The sequence below is a fragment of the Tenebrio molitor genome, chromosome 4 (genome assembly GCF_963966145.1).
Source record: "Tenebrio molitor chromosome 4, icTenMoli1.1, whole genome shotgun sequence".
Classification (NCBI taxonomy): domain Eukaryota; kingdom Metazoa; phylum Arthropoda; class Insecta; order Coleoptera; family Tenebrionidae; genus Tenebrio; species Tenebrio molitor.
Genome location: NC_091049.1, coordinates 17322152 through 17338106, shown reverse-complemented (window position 1 = coordinate 17338106; position 15955 = coordinate 17322152). Strand labels below are relative to the sequence as shown.

The following is a 15955-nucleotide window of genomic DNA, read 5'->3' as shown; positions in this document are numbered from 1 at the left end:
GGTATGAGGCCGACAGCCAAGTGCTGCAAAACAGGCCGAATAACTGAAAACTGACAGCGGATAACATTTTTCGTGTTTGTTTGGCCAAAGTCTTAAAAAACATTAATTTATTGTAAATTTTGAGGTTATCTTTGATAGATGTCAAGTTAGGTATATAATCAGGAAAGTTCATATACAGTGAGCGGCAAAAGTATGGAATAAATTCATTAAAAATTAAACAAATTTTTTTTTTTTAATCTTTGGACAGGTCAATTTTAGTTTATAAAAATACATATTTTAATACAAAACAAAATTCCAAGCAGTCATTTGTTTTCGAGTTATGACGCCATCGATAGTTTTTTTAAATGGAAAACCCATATTTTTTTTCTTCAGATGTTTTCAATACGTAAGACAAATTAAAAATAATTTCTGATGAAATTTTTCAGCTTTTATTGCAAAGTGTATCGGAAAAACAATATCTTATTGTAAGTAAGTACACAATGTACCTAAATAAGTCCAATTATTGGAATTATTTTACATCCTAATAACATCATCATCAGATTGAAATACCAAAAAATCCAACAAATCCACTATTAAAAACTCAACATTCATTTATTCAACTGTTTTTACCAAGTTAGTCACTACTTGCAAACCACTTTTTTTAATGTATATATCTGTAAAAAAATCCTTCACAATTCTGTAATAACTGATGTGGAGGACCAAACTCGACAACCATTCCTTTATCCATTACCAAGATTTTGTCAGAATCAATAACTGTATTCAGTCTGTGTGCAATTGTTAAAACCGTGCAGTTCTTAAACTTATTCCTAATTGAAAACTGAATCAATTCATCAGTTTTTAAATCTACATTTGCTGTTGCTTCGTCTAACACAATTATCTTGCTCTCTCTCAACATTGCTCGCACTAAACACAATAACTGTCTTTGTCCTACACTAAAATTCGAACCTCTTTCAAAAACCATACTCTCCAAGCCTGAAGGTAAGTTTGAAACAAGTTCTTTCAGCCCAAACTCATCTAAAGCAGTCCAAAGCTGATGGTCATGGTATTGGCCAAAGGGATCTAAATTTTTACGTAGACTACCCAAAAACAAAAGAGGGTCTTGAGGGATAACTGTAATTTTTGATCTAAGCTCTGTAAGAGGTATTGATTTAGTGTCGACGTTGTCTATTACAACAGATCCTTCAAAATGAAACAGGCGGAAGAGAACCGAAATCAAAGAAGTCTTTCCAGCGCCAGTTCTACCAATTATTCCAATTTTTTCTTTAGACTTAATGTTAAATGAGACGTTCATTAAGACAGGCACATCCGTTGGAGAATAGCGGAGAGAAACTGAGTGAAATGATATATTTCCTGAATCTGGCCATGATTCGGGAGGGGTGTCAACTCCATCATTTGGCTCCAAGGATAATTCCGTGTACTCAACTACTCGTTCAACTGCAGTCATTTGAGCATTGAGTTCAATCCATGTTTTCAGGGCATATTGCATAACTAATAATAACGCATTCGACAGAGATATAGCTAGACCAACAGACCCCACGTTCGTTTCTAAAAATAGTAAAGAAATATTTTTTTTTTCATAAAATTGTATGAACCTACCAGATTTAATAAAAAAGAAACCGAAAATTACTAAACCATTGTATAAAACACACATAATATCTGCCCAAAATCCAAAACTTGAGAACGTTGCTATGTACAAGTGGAAAGCAGAAGTGTGAAGATTTTGATGATTGTCAAATTCTCGTATCAAGATTTTTTCAGCGTTAAGAGCTCTGATTGTAGGTAGACCTTGAATCGTGGCTGATATGTGTGCAAAAACTGAACTTTTGGCTAAAATAAAATTACATAAGTACCACAACAAAAGCTAAATTATAGGGACGTACTAATTCCTTCTGTTCTTTTAAGATTCCTACTTGTTGGTTGAAATATAATACAATAATATACACAAATCACCAGAAGTAAAACGGTCGGTATAATCATCCAATAATTTGTTACTACAACAATCACGAATGTCCCCAATATTGTGAGTAAAACCGTAATGGTATTTATCAAACTAATGGGAAGTACTTCGTCTATGCATCCCAAATCTTTTGAAAATCGATTAAGAATTCGGCCACTGGAGTGATGATTAAAGAAAGTCATAGTAGTATTTAGAATGGTAATTAACATATTATTATGTAAGTTTTTTGAAGCTTTTCTGCAGTACTTAGAAAAGACGAGTGCGGATATGTGACTTGTCAGTATGAAACATAATAAAAACCCAGTATAAATATATAGACAATTATTTGTGGTAAAAACTTGTAAAAGCTCAGAACTCAAATATATATCCCCCTGTTCTAAATTAACCCAAAACGTCACAAAACCATCTACAATACTTCCCCAAAACTGAGCTAAAGTAAACAGGAGGACAACTAGACACGTGAATAACCACTGACCAGCGGCTGAGCAATAAGCTTTATAGTTATTTTTATCAGTGGTTCCGGAACTTCGATGTTCTCTCGTTTCCGACTGTACATCGTAAGCTTTTAAAACTGAACTGTTTACAGTCTCAGCAAATGTTTGGTCATTCTTTTCTGCAAAATACTTCTCTAAACCAACAAATTTTTCATATTTTCTGCTGTCAACAATCATTCCTGATTCCAGAAGATACATTCTGTCGACATTTCGAAGATACTGGATTTGATGAGTAACCAACACCACACACTTGTTTCTTAAATGATCCACAATACATTTGTTAAATATTTGTTGGCCAACATGAGCATCAACAGCTGATAAAGGATCATCCAAGAGATAAATATCAGCCTCTCTATAAATAGCTCTCGCAAGATTAATTCGAGCCTTTTGTCCACCACTTAGCATCACACCTCGTTCTCCGACAAAGGTTTGATCCCCACTAGGTAAAAGAGATATATCGTGTTCTAACGCACAAATTTTGACAACTTTTTGATATTTTTCCAAGTCAAAATCTTGTCCAAATATAATGTTTTGCCTAATGCTAGCTGAAAAAATCCAAGGTTCTTGACAAGCATACGAGATTGTTCCTTGGACATCCCTAGTGCCTTTCATAGGGTCCAGTTCTTTTAAAATCACTTCAAGTAAAGTTGATTTGCCACTCCCAGCCTTACCAATCACACTGACTAACTCTCCCAGCGAAGCATTAAAATTTATGTTGTTCAAAGCGTATTTGGTTAAGGACTGGTCCCATTTGCAGCTAAGATCCTCTATATTAACTCCAGGACTTTTCTTTTGAAGAGTTTGATGAAATTTAGGAATGCATTTATTTTTAGTACTATCTAATTTACGAATAGCTTTAACTAGATTATTCTCATATTCGTGGGTGTTTAACAGGAAATTTTTAATTCTTTGGATTGAAACCAGGGCTTCCGAAAATATTGTTACAGCCAATGATAAGGCAATGTTAACCGAAAATTTCATACTTTCGTAAAGATTACTTAAAGCGAAGACATACTGCGACGTCAAAGGCGTTCCAGCTAATGATGTGGCTACTACTGATAGAAACACACAACATTTTGTCATATAAATTCTGAATGTGTCGTTAACTAAACGAAACTGATTAGCAATCGAAATCTGTTGACTTTCTAACCTGAAATAGTTATTTACAGTAAGAGTGAGTAAGGTAAAGCTTTCGTTCACGCGAATTGCGTGTTCGTTCACAAGGCGGAACACGTGAACGAAAGCGAGTGCTGTATTTGACTTTGTTCGATACCTCCTTAGAAAGTGAGTCTGTAACTTTGTATCCAAACTTTTCAATAAAAATTGATCACATTTTTGGACGGATCTTTTGCAAGGGAAAAAATAAAATACAAAATTTACAAAGTTCTGTAACGTCAATAAAGTGGTTGTGTGCACGTTGTGGAAATTGTATAAATAAATTATGAAGAGTTATATGTTCCTGATGATGTCCTGGAAGAGGCAAGTGCTGCGAGGTACCAAATGTTGCCTAAAAAGTCAAAACTACATTATCAGAAAGAATTGAAAACATAATGCGTGAGTGAAAACCAGTGAGTAACTACGTACTCAGTTTCTAGGGAGGTATCGAACAAACGAATTTGTTTATTTGCACACTAAATTGGACATTTACCTTCTAGCCTGTTTCACTAAGTTTGCAAATGATTCTTCCCAAGTGTGCATCTTGACAGTTTGTATACCGCTAATTACGTCGTTCATTAACCGAATCCTGTGATCTGTCCTCACAGCCACTCGCATTCTGATATCAGGAATTTTCTTAGACAAGTAGACTAAAATGTAGAAATTTATTTTTTGTTGATGGAATAATTCACTAACCTTGAAAAAAAAGTGATAATATTAAAATTCCAGCTCCTGCTACGGCAGTGTGCCCCAGCGTGACGTCCATGTAGTAAATTCCAACAATTAACTCAACAGGACCAATCCACAGAAAATGCAGAAATATGAATGCGGTGTCAAATCTGTTGACATCATTCGACAGCAAATTGACCAGTTGTCCCGCTGTAGTTTTCTGTAAACTGCATTTATTCAATTTTAAACAGCGTCTGTATATGAGTGCTGAACAGGCAATTCGAACTTTCATTCCAAAAACGTAAAGTTGAAACATAAACCACTGGTTGAGCAATACACGAATGAATGATAATAAGACTAGGATGGAAGCAAAAATGTATGCTTGTTGTAGAGTCACTTCTTTTTGGTTGGGAGTGTAATAATCAAGTAATTTTTTGATGCAAATAGGGAGTAGAAATCTATAATTTTGAAGTAGGTAGGTTATTGATACACGAAAGAAATCAAACTTACGTTATGACCATTTCTATAGGAAAATAGTAAAGTCCGTGGAGGCAAAATTCTAAACCAAACAGTTTTGTAAGAGCTCTTCCCAAAGATGGATTTTTGCGAAAATTTTCTTCTTCTAACCAAAGACTCTCTAATTTATCACCCAAACGACTGGATTCGTGATTTTTTAGTGTTGTATGAAGATCATCTTCTGTGAGTTCCTTTTTCCATCCTTTTACGAATAACGGTAATTCCCAGCTAAAATAATCTTTGTATTATTGAAATAAAAACGGCAAGTTTTACCAAAAGAAAAAATCCGATAGAAAACATGCTTTCTCCTTGGGGTGTACTTTTAATTTTTCCTTCGACAATTTTGTTCTCTCTACACTTTCCATTTCAAAATGTAAATATAATATATAATGCTTCAATTTACTTTCCGAACTGAAACTAAGCATTTCTAACTAAGTGTTTTATTGTTACAATGGGATAGTCATAATTATATATTTATCGTTTTTTTTTATTACCTAGTTTTTAAAGATAAAAGTTTAACATTTGCATTTACCCATTTTTGATATACTAATATTGTAATATTATTGAAAAACTTAACAACGTAAAAGACTCTAAAATTTTGTAATTATGTTAACTGATTACATTAATGCCAGGTGTCCAAGCGAAAGCTTCCAGTGAGTGTATCTCTTAGATTTTTAATCCTACAAAAGAGAAATTATAGAATTCGATTAGGCGTGCACGGGGATATAATTTAGCATATTTGTCATCTCAGTTCTCAGCCCCCAACCAACCCAGTTTCACAAATTTTTTAGACGTGGGGGAGGGCAAAGTAGTGACGTTTCAAATTTGTAACAAAGACTGATGGAACGTTCTTTGCAAATAAATGGAACTCATCTTACCTTCGTTAAAGAATATGGATAGTTAACAGGCATTCAGGTTGCACATCGTTATTATGGGTGTTGCTATCAAATAATAACAAGTACATAGATAATTATGCAAGCAATGACAACTTCCAAACCTCAGGCAGCTTGACTTGACCTGACCTGACCTGACCATCCACCACGCTTCTGTTCCTAACCGATGCTTGTGTTAGCAAAAGCGTGTTTTATAATGCTTTGAGAACTTACTCCAAGGCTTCTCAAAAGAAAATATTGAAACCTGAGTCTTGTTTTATTTTTATGTAAGAAAGTCAACGCAAAATATTCACTATTGCGAGTTAGTATATCGGTTTTGATGGTCTGGCACAAATCAGTTTCGGAAACCCATTCTAACGATATGATTTCTTACTGTTGTGCTACCTGAGGGGACGCCACTTCTACTCTGAAAAGAACTCTAAAATAATTCGTATACCAAGTTTGAAAGCTTACATTGTTTTTACAAGAAAAAACCAATTAGCTACAACTCAGAGTGTGATCTTCGGTATATTTTCGAAAAATGTCACTTTGCCGTGTGTCGATGAAAACAATTTTGAATAAAATTATAGATACACTACGCACTTACATAAACCCATTTCGTATACGATTCCCTAATGCGTCACTCAGACGTTTGCATTTATTTCTTTCACTTGAATATTCATTGTTTCAAAGGTTCTGCCCATATTAGAAACGAAACCTTGTTTTTTATGTTCTGACCTACAACACGCGGTGTGTATTAGGTACACTTAAGTATTACTCATATTGGCCCAATTAATAGGAAGGTTTACCTTGCAAAAGTTTATACTTGGCAGGTATCTTCAATTAGGCCAGCGTAGCAAAATTAAAGGGGAGGCGCGAGCAAATCGAAAAAAAAATAAGAAAACAACTATATCAAAACTAAATGAAAAACAAGTTTGATAAGAATTATTAGTGACTCCCTCCGACCTAACTTGCAGAGCAAAGTGTTTCGAAAGAAGGTTTGATATTAGAAATTGACACACTGAGTTCTTTTTGTCTTTTTGTCTTCAAAGCAGCCACCACAGGAATTCCGATTTCGCAAAGGTAGGATGTTGAAACTAATAGGGGTGTTTGGTGTTTAAGGTAACAAACTTTTCTGAGATGCACCGCTAGTTTAAATGAACAACTTTTCTTAGTGACATTTTTTCAATTTGCTTTTTTTATTACGCTGAACTAAATTCTGTTTCCACTGTTTGAGAGCTACTGTGCATATCTGTAAACACGTAATTATTAATACCAAGCTAATAAAAATTTGTACAAAAAAGATTTGTAAAACAGAATGCCACAGCTGCCGCCTTTATAATTTAGAATTCCGGTGGATCTCAAACAGTGGTTCTACAAATTGAAAAAATGATTACTAGAAAATTATAACACATACTAAAAATGTTACTACATAGAATAAAAGTTTTATTTTGTCTATTTCTTTACACGGGAGAAATTTGTTACGTTATACCCCAAACACCCTGTATACGAAATGTTCTTGTTTTCAGTGCAGAAAACTCATCATCCGCCCCTGCCCAAAATTCAAAGCGTGATTTATTACTAAATTGTTTTTTGATTTCGCCATTTGCCCTAAATCTGTGAAGATTTCTTTTTCGGCAGTTGAGAGATCTTCGGGAGTATTTTGAAATGGGTTCCTAACCCACTCGTAACTCACTGCCAAGTTATCGTCAGCAAGAAACTACTTCTTAAAATTCTTTGCCAGCATGACTAGGTAAATGATTTTCATTGGTTATAAAAACAGCTTGCACATGTTGTTCTTCACCCTTTTGACATTTTCATCCGCATTTGCAAAACATTTCTAGGTTTTTTTGCTTTAAATTTCTGCTCCACAATTCTAATTTTCTACAAAAAGCATTAACTTGATCACTCGTATCCAACATATGTATGCATGTTTGCTCCGTGGAGTTGAAGTTTCAAGATACATATTTAATTTCTCGAATATGTCGACCAAGTTAGCTCAATTTCATCACACAGAAATCATCTCGAAACTTCCGGCTTCCGGTCCGTTTTCCTTTTCTAGAAAAATGGCAATTTCATCTCTGAATGCATAAATACATTTCACAAATATCCCACGTGAATCTTGATTTTAGGGAGGTGGGTTTGTGGTTGAAAATTGGGTCGCAAAGACTAAAAAGTTGAGAAACGCTGAATTAGGCATATTATTAAAATTTCCGAGTTTGCTAACTTGAGGGGTTGCAACTCGCGGCGCTATATCGGAGAATGGGAGTGTAAAATCAAATGCGAATATTCCACTCTTGTGGAATTGTTGTACCATAACAGAATTGAATGGTAGGTCCGTAAAGAATACCGTGCGGCATCGCTTGTGGGAGGTAAGGCTGCTAAAGTCAATTTGCTTTTTGTAATAGACTTTACAAATTGTTGGTAGCGCAGAGCATTCAAGGTGATGTCATAAAAAAAAAAACTGTATAGTGTAATGAAAAATGTTTCTCCCAGAGACAGTAATTATCTTCACTATCAGCATTATTTCATCCTTGAATATTTGAATTAAGTCCCTTTTGCAAGGTGAAGCCACTTTTATGTTTATTGATTGGACTTGGGGATTATGGAATATGAAGAAATTTGTTATTTTTTTGCTTTTGGGCTTTCGTTAATGCGCAAGAGCTTTTGGAAGTTACAACTAAACCATGCGTAAAACTAAATAATCCTGTTATTGAAGTGGAACAGAATTGTATGTGACAACTCTCAAAGGTGCCATTAACAGACAGCCAAAAATTTCTTTCACGAATACATTTGAAATCCGTTTCTTCATCAGTGTTAAATATGATGAATTTCGATGTGGGGGAATTGTTTGCAAACGCGGCAACATCGCTAACATATCATAGCAGAGAAAAAAACACTTTTATTAAATAAATGTCAATTAAATTGTGAGAGTTCTGAAAATGTTTTTAAAATGAGTTTTACCGCAGATGAATATTGTAATATGTATTTAGCTTTTGGTACCGCAGAAAATAACACGGTATTTAGATTCACGAAAGGGATCCCAGTGTGAATATTATGTTATTAGGCGTCTTGACCAACGACTGAAAGAAAAATAATGTAACCATGACAACTACATCCGGTAGTTTTTAGTCACCTATTGCGTTGCTGCCATTTTCATTTTCACTTTTTTAATAATAAGGACTTTATTAAGAAAAAAAAAGAGAAAAAAAACAAAGTGCAAAGATGAGGCGAAGTCTAGCCACAGCTATTCTACTTAACCTCAAATACAAAAAAAATTAAAAGAAACAAAAATAATAGGGGAATAAATAAAGTGAGATAACCACAAAAGAAGAAAAATAAAAAATTCTATGTGTAATACAAACAAAGAAAATAATCTTGGAGTACAGACTTAACAAAAAAGTCAATAAACAAAAATAATACTTAATGTAAAAGAAGACACCTAAAACAATATGAACTAGAGAAGTTATTGTAACAAGAAATAATTATAAAAATAAAAGAAAGAAATCAAATATCATTCAGAAGAAAGAATTGTTTTGCTTTTGCACGGAAGCTGTTTACTATTTTGCAAGTTCTGAATAATTCTACGATGTTGAATAATCTGAGGACGTGATAAGTAAATGATGGTTTGAAAATTGCAGTATAATATTTCGGCATTGGCAAGTTATAAATATTCCGAAGGTTAACGTCATGTAGGCTTCTGCGAGATTTAAATTTTCGTCCAATAATGCTGACTGGTTGGTAAGAAACATTTTAAATGTCAAAAAATAAAATGACATTTAATTTTTCAGCTACAATTTTTTTTAATTGCTTTAGGTCTTTACGTTGTTCCACAACCTCGTACATAGAATTTTTTAAATATTTTTTCCAAGTTCTACATGAAGCCTAGTAGCTCGTGGTTAAAATTTTGCCGCGCATTTCAGGAACAGCTGTAAAATCGAGGTCTACAGTGTGTCCCCGGATAGGTGAAACGACTCTTGTAAAAGATAAAAAATTCTCGATTTAAATTTTTGTTTTCTGGGATTCAGCCCTGCTTGGTTAAAGGCTAATTTCTAACATAATTTTAGTTTTGAAAAATCACGTATATCTTGCAAATTTTCATTTTTCATTTTTAATGTTTATTTCTTCGCAAATGTAAGAATTTGGTTTTTAACAGTTCTTTCATTATGAGAAAAAAAAATTCACACTTAGATTACTACTACAAGTTACTGGCTTAACACTAATAAGTTATAATTAAATAAAGCTAAGTTAAAACCGGCTCCGTCCTGCTAAAAGGGTTTAAGCTAGAACCCTGAAATTTTAAATGCACTTGACCCATTAAAAGCTACTTATCAAATTAAAAACAAAAAACAAAATATCCATAAGTTTTCAAAACAGAAAGCCAACTTGATTTTTTTTAAATGAGAACATGGGTTAAATGGGGCATCATTAAAAAGTAATTTTTTTTTAGAATTAAATGGTAAAATAGGTTTAGTGGTTTGTTCGACAGAATCTTAGAAAAAAATTAAAACTTAATTAAAATAAAATAAAAACACCTATGGCAGCAGAGAATATCGCAGTTCGATTATTTCATTTCTCATTGAAACATCTGATCGAGAATATTAACATAAGTTTGATATTTGGAACTTTATCATTCCCTCTTTCTGTTTTCTCTTTGAGTTTTTTTCTTGTTGCTTCTTCAAATTTCTTCCTTTGTATTTCATGGTTGGCCCCAGCCGATGAGGCGGCTAAAATGGTGCTTTGATCCTCGCAATTTCAGCGGGACGGTAGCTACATACCGTCGGGTTTGTCAGGTCGCGAACCTTGGCCCTACGTCAGAAAAATTTCGTTCTTTCCTATCTTCTTCTTTCTTCACGGCCTAGAATTTATCGGAGTTTGGGCAAGTCGCTTGAACGTACCTTTTCCCTTTTGGACTCCAACCCGATAAATTCCCTTTGCTTTCCCGACCCTTGCTTTTTTTCTTGACTACACAGTTTCACTTCTGCGCGTCGAAAATTCTAGAACGCACCTGCCGATTCTCGATTTTTCCTTCTGTCGGCAGTCATTAAGGTCTGTTTTTCTTCACCAAGACTGGGTAGACTTTTTTGGGGTAGGTGATAAAAACTCGGTTCGACGTGATTTTTCCTCTTTCTCATGCAAGTATCGTGACTGGGTGCACTTCGCCGCCATTGTCATTTGGACGTCAGTGTTTTCGAGATCTGGGCGAAGTCTCCCGTACCCCGACAAACGAACGACAAGCGAACGACTTTAGCTTGTGCTGCGAACGATTTTACCGTGTCGCATGAAACTACTTCACTGCCCGGGAGTAAAATGTATGTGGTGCGCCTAAAGAAGTTTTCACTTCAAAAACGTCTTCCATCTAGTCTACCCTGAAGTGCGAGTTATCTCCCTCCGTCGCAGCCTCCGTTCTTTCGCGAGAAGATAACTTTTTGTGACGACTCTATTTTCCTCATGTTTTGTATTTTCGCCACCTTCAGTGACAGTTCCTTTTATGTCGGCTATTTACCTTTTGTTAATTTTATAAGTTTAGAATTTTATTTTGTAAATCCAACCCCAGTAATCTCGAATAGTTTTTTGCGTTTGTGTCGTTGCAAATGCAGACTAGAGTCCCGGGCGAAAAGTGTGCGATTTCTACATAATACTGTGATGAAAATTATCTGGCTACCTACATAGGTACAATTTCTGAGTTCCTTAGAGGAAAAATTATAAATTATTATTGTGCATAAATGCTATGTGTGATAGAGCTTGTCGATGCGACAAAATCACGAATTTGACAATGGGAGGGAGATATCAAAGATTTGGGTTCTGCTATTTTAGTAAAAGTTCGTGATACTAAAAATTACAAATCGCGATCATTCTCCATTTTGAGAAAGTTTTACCTGGAAATTTATTGAAAGTACATCGGATAATTTAGGTAGTAGACTTTACTAATATTATGAAAATTTCAAGTAAGTATCAATAATATTACAAGGGAACTAGGAATTAGGTACTGTTGCCTTAAAATTTGAAAATTGTAATATTAATGTAACTGGAGGAAAAGAATAAATGAGTTCATGTCCGAATTTTCTCTAGACTCGGCACAAAAAAACTCACTTCTACTCTTTATGATATAATATACTATTATTTAACAAGTCCGTTTCAGTCGCGTTTTAAACTAGGCCACTCATGTCAAAAAAGCCCAATTTACACACGAACGAGTTGAATACAAAGTTTTTTTGTTCGACGAGCCCATTTAAAGCTCCAAATCGCTAAAATCTTTAAAATTAGCTTGACGTTTCATTTTGACAAGTTGTGACATTTATCAAAATCCGTTCACACAGGACAAAATTTTCAAATTCTGACAGTGTCGAAAAAAGCGCCTATTAACTCACAATTAAATTACTCTTTGTTTCTGAAAGAACTAATTATTAAATGATTTTCCATATTTTCAATAGTAAACCCCATTTTTCTGTCACTCAACATATTTTTAAATTGAGAAAAACTTCGTTCTACTTCTACACTAGTAATTGGAGCATATTTAAATTTACAAAAATTCTTCAATTATATTCCCTTTTAAAATTTCAGATATTTGTAATAAAACTCCATAAATCCTTTATTTTTATTCAAAACATCGTTTAATTTCTTGGAAACAGTCTCTCCAACTTCCTTCTACTTTTGATGCGTTACTATTATAGTTTTCAACTACTTTTATAGCTTCTACCACAGTAAGTTCTTTAGCTTCAAGCTTCTTTATGGCTTTACTGACAAAATAATAGTTTGCCTTTATGAAGGCTAAACTTTGTTCAAGTGTTTTATTTTTCAAAACATTTTGATAATCTTTAATCGCTTCGGAGGCGGATTCAGGGAACTCTAACACAATTTTTTTGAATGAATCTAAGTTCTCAACATAATAGCAAGCAGCATCTAGCCAGGTTCCCCATCTCGTTACAATAGGTTCAGGAGGAATATCTAGGATATATATCTAAGATATATCTAGGATTCTTTCCCGAAACATTCGAACTCTGAGTGGAGATTTTCCTGCCTGTATTTATCAAAGGAAACTGTGATCTAATGGTTTCAGCAACACGATTAAACCCATGTGCTAAACATGTGCAATGAATTAAGGTTTTGTACAATATTTTTAAGTTTGAATAAGATTTTAACATATATTCGCTAATCCATCATAAATAAATATTGTAACAGTATACTTGTTCCATTGTTCTAACTGCTTGGAATTGATTAAAAATGCATTAGTTCCTAATATTCGCGGCGTTTTGCGCTTACAAACTGAGAAACAAAGTTTCGTGCATTAGGAAGTATCCTTTGTGGAAACCCTTCACCGTAGATTTGCCGTGCTAGCTCTTAATGTCCACGGGTTTCGCCATAGATCAAAACCATATCGGTTTGCTCCAGATTGGTGAAAGCCATTTGTGATTTAAATTGAGGTTCTTGTCAAAGTGACTTAAATTGAATTAAACGAGTGGGACACTTCTCACGAGTTTCATAATGGCATTTCGATCACGTGTGATATACGACGTTTTATCTTACAGGTGCAACTATTGCAAAAAATCCAAGAAATGAAGTTTCATTCAAGTAAAATGACAGCTGTCAAATTTAGTCACTTGTGAGTATTTTATGTCAAGTTAAATGGGAGCTGTCAAATTTACTCACTAGTAAGTACTTTATCTCACTTGTGATTAAAATTTGACTTCGGTCACCGAAAACAATGGTCTAAGGTTGCTCAAAAACTCCACCTGTAAGATAAAATACATTTTAAATTTTATGGTTTTCATAATAAAACGCCACTGTTTGTGTGACATTATTTGATGTCACTTTGACGTAAAGTACAATGCTAAAAACTCATAAAAACTAACTACTAGATAAACGAAGGTGTTTCCATTTTTTTTGGCCATAATTGTACCTGTAAGTGCATGGCAAATAAAATTTAAATAGGTTAATGTTTGATAAAGCACATTTGTTAATTCGTTTTTATTAAATTGTTGCCAAGCAACAAGTCATATCAAAAAAGTTCATGGGCAACATAAAATCTCATAATAATAAAATTTGTTACACAGTCTAGGACTGGTTTTACAAATCTATGAGGGGCATGATGACCAACTCAATAGACCGGGACCAATGGCTTAACGTGACTTCCGAATCACGAGACAGAATATAGCCTTTTTTTTGCCCTGGGTCGGAATCGAACCCGCGACCCTCGCGTCCCTGAGCCGAAACGGACTCCCTTAGGCTATATTCTGCCTTATGCACACTGCCCCACACAACGAATCCAATTACGGGACAGGAAAATTTTATAACGTCTTTGCATATACTCGTAAAGCAAACTTGCATAAATGTCAGTTTCGATGTTCATGGCACACTTACAGTTGTTGAAAATATCGTTATTGTTTTGCGACTCATTATAATAAGTGCACATTTGGTGCAAAGGTGAATAACTTCAAAACATTCGTTCTAGGCATAGACATGTAAAAAGTTCTCGACTGACGAGTTCCATTGTTAGACACCTGACTTAATTAGTCAGGAGAGTCAATTTGTTTTTGGTAAAATTTTATTTTCAATTCATTCAAGAAAGCCAAACCTTTTGAGTAAATTTTGTTGAGGATAACCTCTTTCAGGATAGACACCATCAGTCTTAAATGCTAAAAATTTGAGAAAACGACGCTGAATACTTTCAACTTAATCCACATATCTCTGATAACCTGGATCCCAAATAATACTGGCATTCTCAACTGATCAGTCAATCAACATCATATAGGCTGAAAATAAATTATTTTCATCTAGCCACCTTTGCGTAAAAATACGAAGTGACGCTCTACAAAAAAAAGGCAGTAACCTACTATCAAAATATACATCAAAATTTCAAATGTGATTTGTATTGCGAAGGGATGATCTGAATGCAATTGAAATTGAAAAGGAAGCCAACAAAAGCAAGTCACAGCAAGTTTTCTGCATACATAAAACTACACAACGTTTCATTATTATAAACATGCTGCAATACTCGTATATCAGGTTTTATTTCGTTACATTTCAATGTGATTCGTGCCATCAGTTCTTGCAAATTGTTGATCTTTTCTTTGAAGAACTTAGTTTTAAGAAAGCCAAATATGGAAAAGTCTAACGGGGTGAAGTCTAATGATCTTGCTGGCCAAGTTTCCATACTTACAACTCAACTAGGGAAAAACTTTTCAAGAGATCCCAAATTTTCTCGACTAGTATGAACTGTTGCTCCGTCATGCTAAAAGTAATTTTCAAATTCATCTGGATGCACCTGGTCTTAAAATTGGGCCAACAATTGTTTCCTATAACGTTGACCATTGATTGTATCGTGGAAGAATGTTGGTCCTATGATTCTACGGCGAGATACAGCTAACCATATTCCCATCTTCACAGGATGTAAAGGAATCTCAAGCAAATTGCGGGGATTGACAACAGACTATGTTAGGTAATTTTGTTTGTTGACATAATCACTTAAAATTGAACCAAGATTCGTCTGTAAAGAAACTTACATCGAGAACGTCGTCGTTGTTTAAGTTTTGTTGAAAAAAAGTTGCAATACTGCATTCGACTGTTGTAATCTCTCGGCAAGATTTCTTGGACCACTTTTTGTGGATGCATGTGTAAACTACGGCTCAGAATCCTTCTAACGTTGGTGTGGAATACATTTATTTGAGGAGACATACGACGTGTCGAGAAACGATGATTTTCTGCAACAAGCTGTTCCACTTGATCGACGACATTTTGATCAATTTGGGACCTTCCACTGCATTTCCTCTTTATCACACTTCCCGTTGTGCGAAATCTCTTGATAATTTGGCGAACGTGATGGTGAAATGCAGTTTCTTCAACAATGTTGTTCGGAAATCAAAGTCGAAATTGTGCTTTGGATTCAAATATAGAATATTGCCAATCCCTATTTACAATGCGTCCAAATCGGGAACACGTCTCAATAATGAAATTGTTGTCTGGCATCGTATATACTCGTATTTGAATGACAGAACAACATAGCTATACAGTATGTCCCCAGATTGAGTTTACAAGAAGAATTTTTATTTTTGATTTTACGTCAAAACTTCAGAGTAATAACATTTTTTGTTTGGCCTGGTTTTTTGACAAACAACTTATTACTGTTTCAAAATGTTATCTTTAGAACCAAGAATTTATTTAATCCAATGTTGGGCCGGTTTTGGTCACATAATTACAAAATTTAATGAAAAATTTCCCAACAGTTATGTATCAGGCATGGGTGTTCAGAAACTTCGATACAAGGTTGAATTATATACAGAAAACGGCGCATA

General features: G+C 34.4%; 1 protein-coding gene and 1 long non-coding RNA gene across 2 annotated transcripts; one reads left to right on the top strand and one right to left on the bottom strand.

Moving 5' to 3' along the window:
* Window positions 1-419: 419 nt before the first annotated feature.
* LOC138129544 (ATP-binding cassette sub-family C member 4-like) lies at window positions 420-6277 on the bottom strand. The gene is made up of 10 exons (XM_069045855.1): window positions 6138-6277; window positions 5898-6090; window positions 5670-5843; window positions 5065-5471; window positions 4786-5019; window positions 4303-4733; window positions 4100-4256; window positions 1881-3601; window positions 1597-1827; window positions 420-1545 (listed from the first exon to the last, which is right to left on the bottom strand). Exons 4-10 carry the CDS (start codon window positions 5214-5216, stop codon window positions 641-643), a joined length of 3831 nt encoding a protein of 1276 aa, XP_068901956.1. The 5' UTR covers window positions 5217-5471; window positions 5670-5843; window positions 5898-6090; window positions 6138-6277; the 3' UTR covers window positions 420-640.
* A 117-nt stretch (window positions 6278-6394) lies between these two features.
* Window positions 6395-8998, top strand: LOC138129545 (uncharacterized). Its single transcript, XR_011159244.1, has 3 exons — window positions 6395-6746; window positions 7193-7416; window positions 7796-8998. It is a non-coding gene; the product is annotated as an uncharacterized lncRNA (long non-coding RNA).
* The last annotated feature ends 6957 nt before the right edge of the window (window positions 8999-15955 follow it).

What these genes read in the sequence shown, in the direction of transcription:
- LOC138129544 (XM_069045855.1), bottom strand. Translation starts at nt 5,216, where the DNA reads ATGCTTAGTTTCAGTTCGGAAAGTAAATTGAAGCATTATATATTATAT. An exon ending in CCTATAGAAATGGTCATAAC is followed by an intron (nt 4,734 to 4,785) that starts GTAAGTTTGATT and finishes TCAAAATTATAG; the next exon opens with ATTTCTACTCCCTATTTGCA. An exon ending in ATTATCACTTTTTTTTCAAG is followed by an intron (nt 4,257 to 4,302) that starts GTTAGTGAATTA and finishes TCTACATTTTAG; the next exon opens with TCTACTTGTCTAAGAAAATT.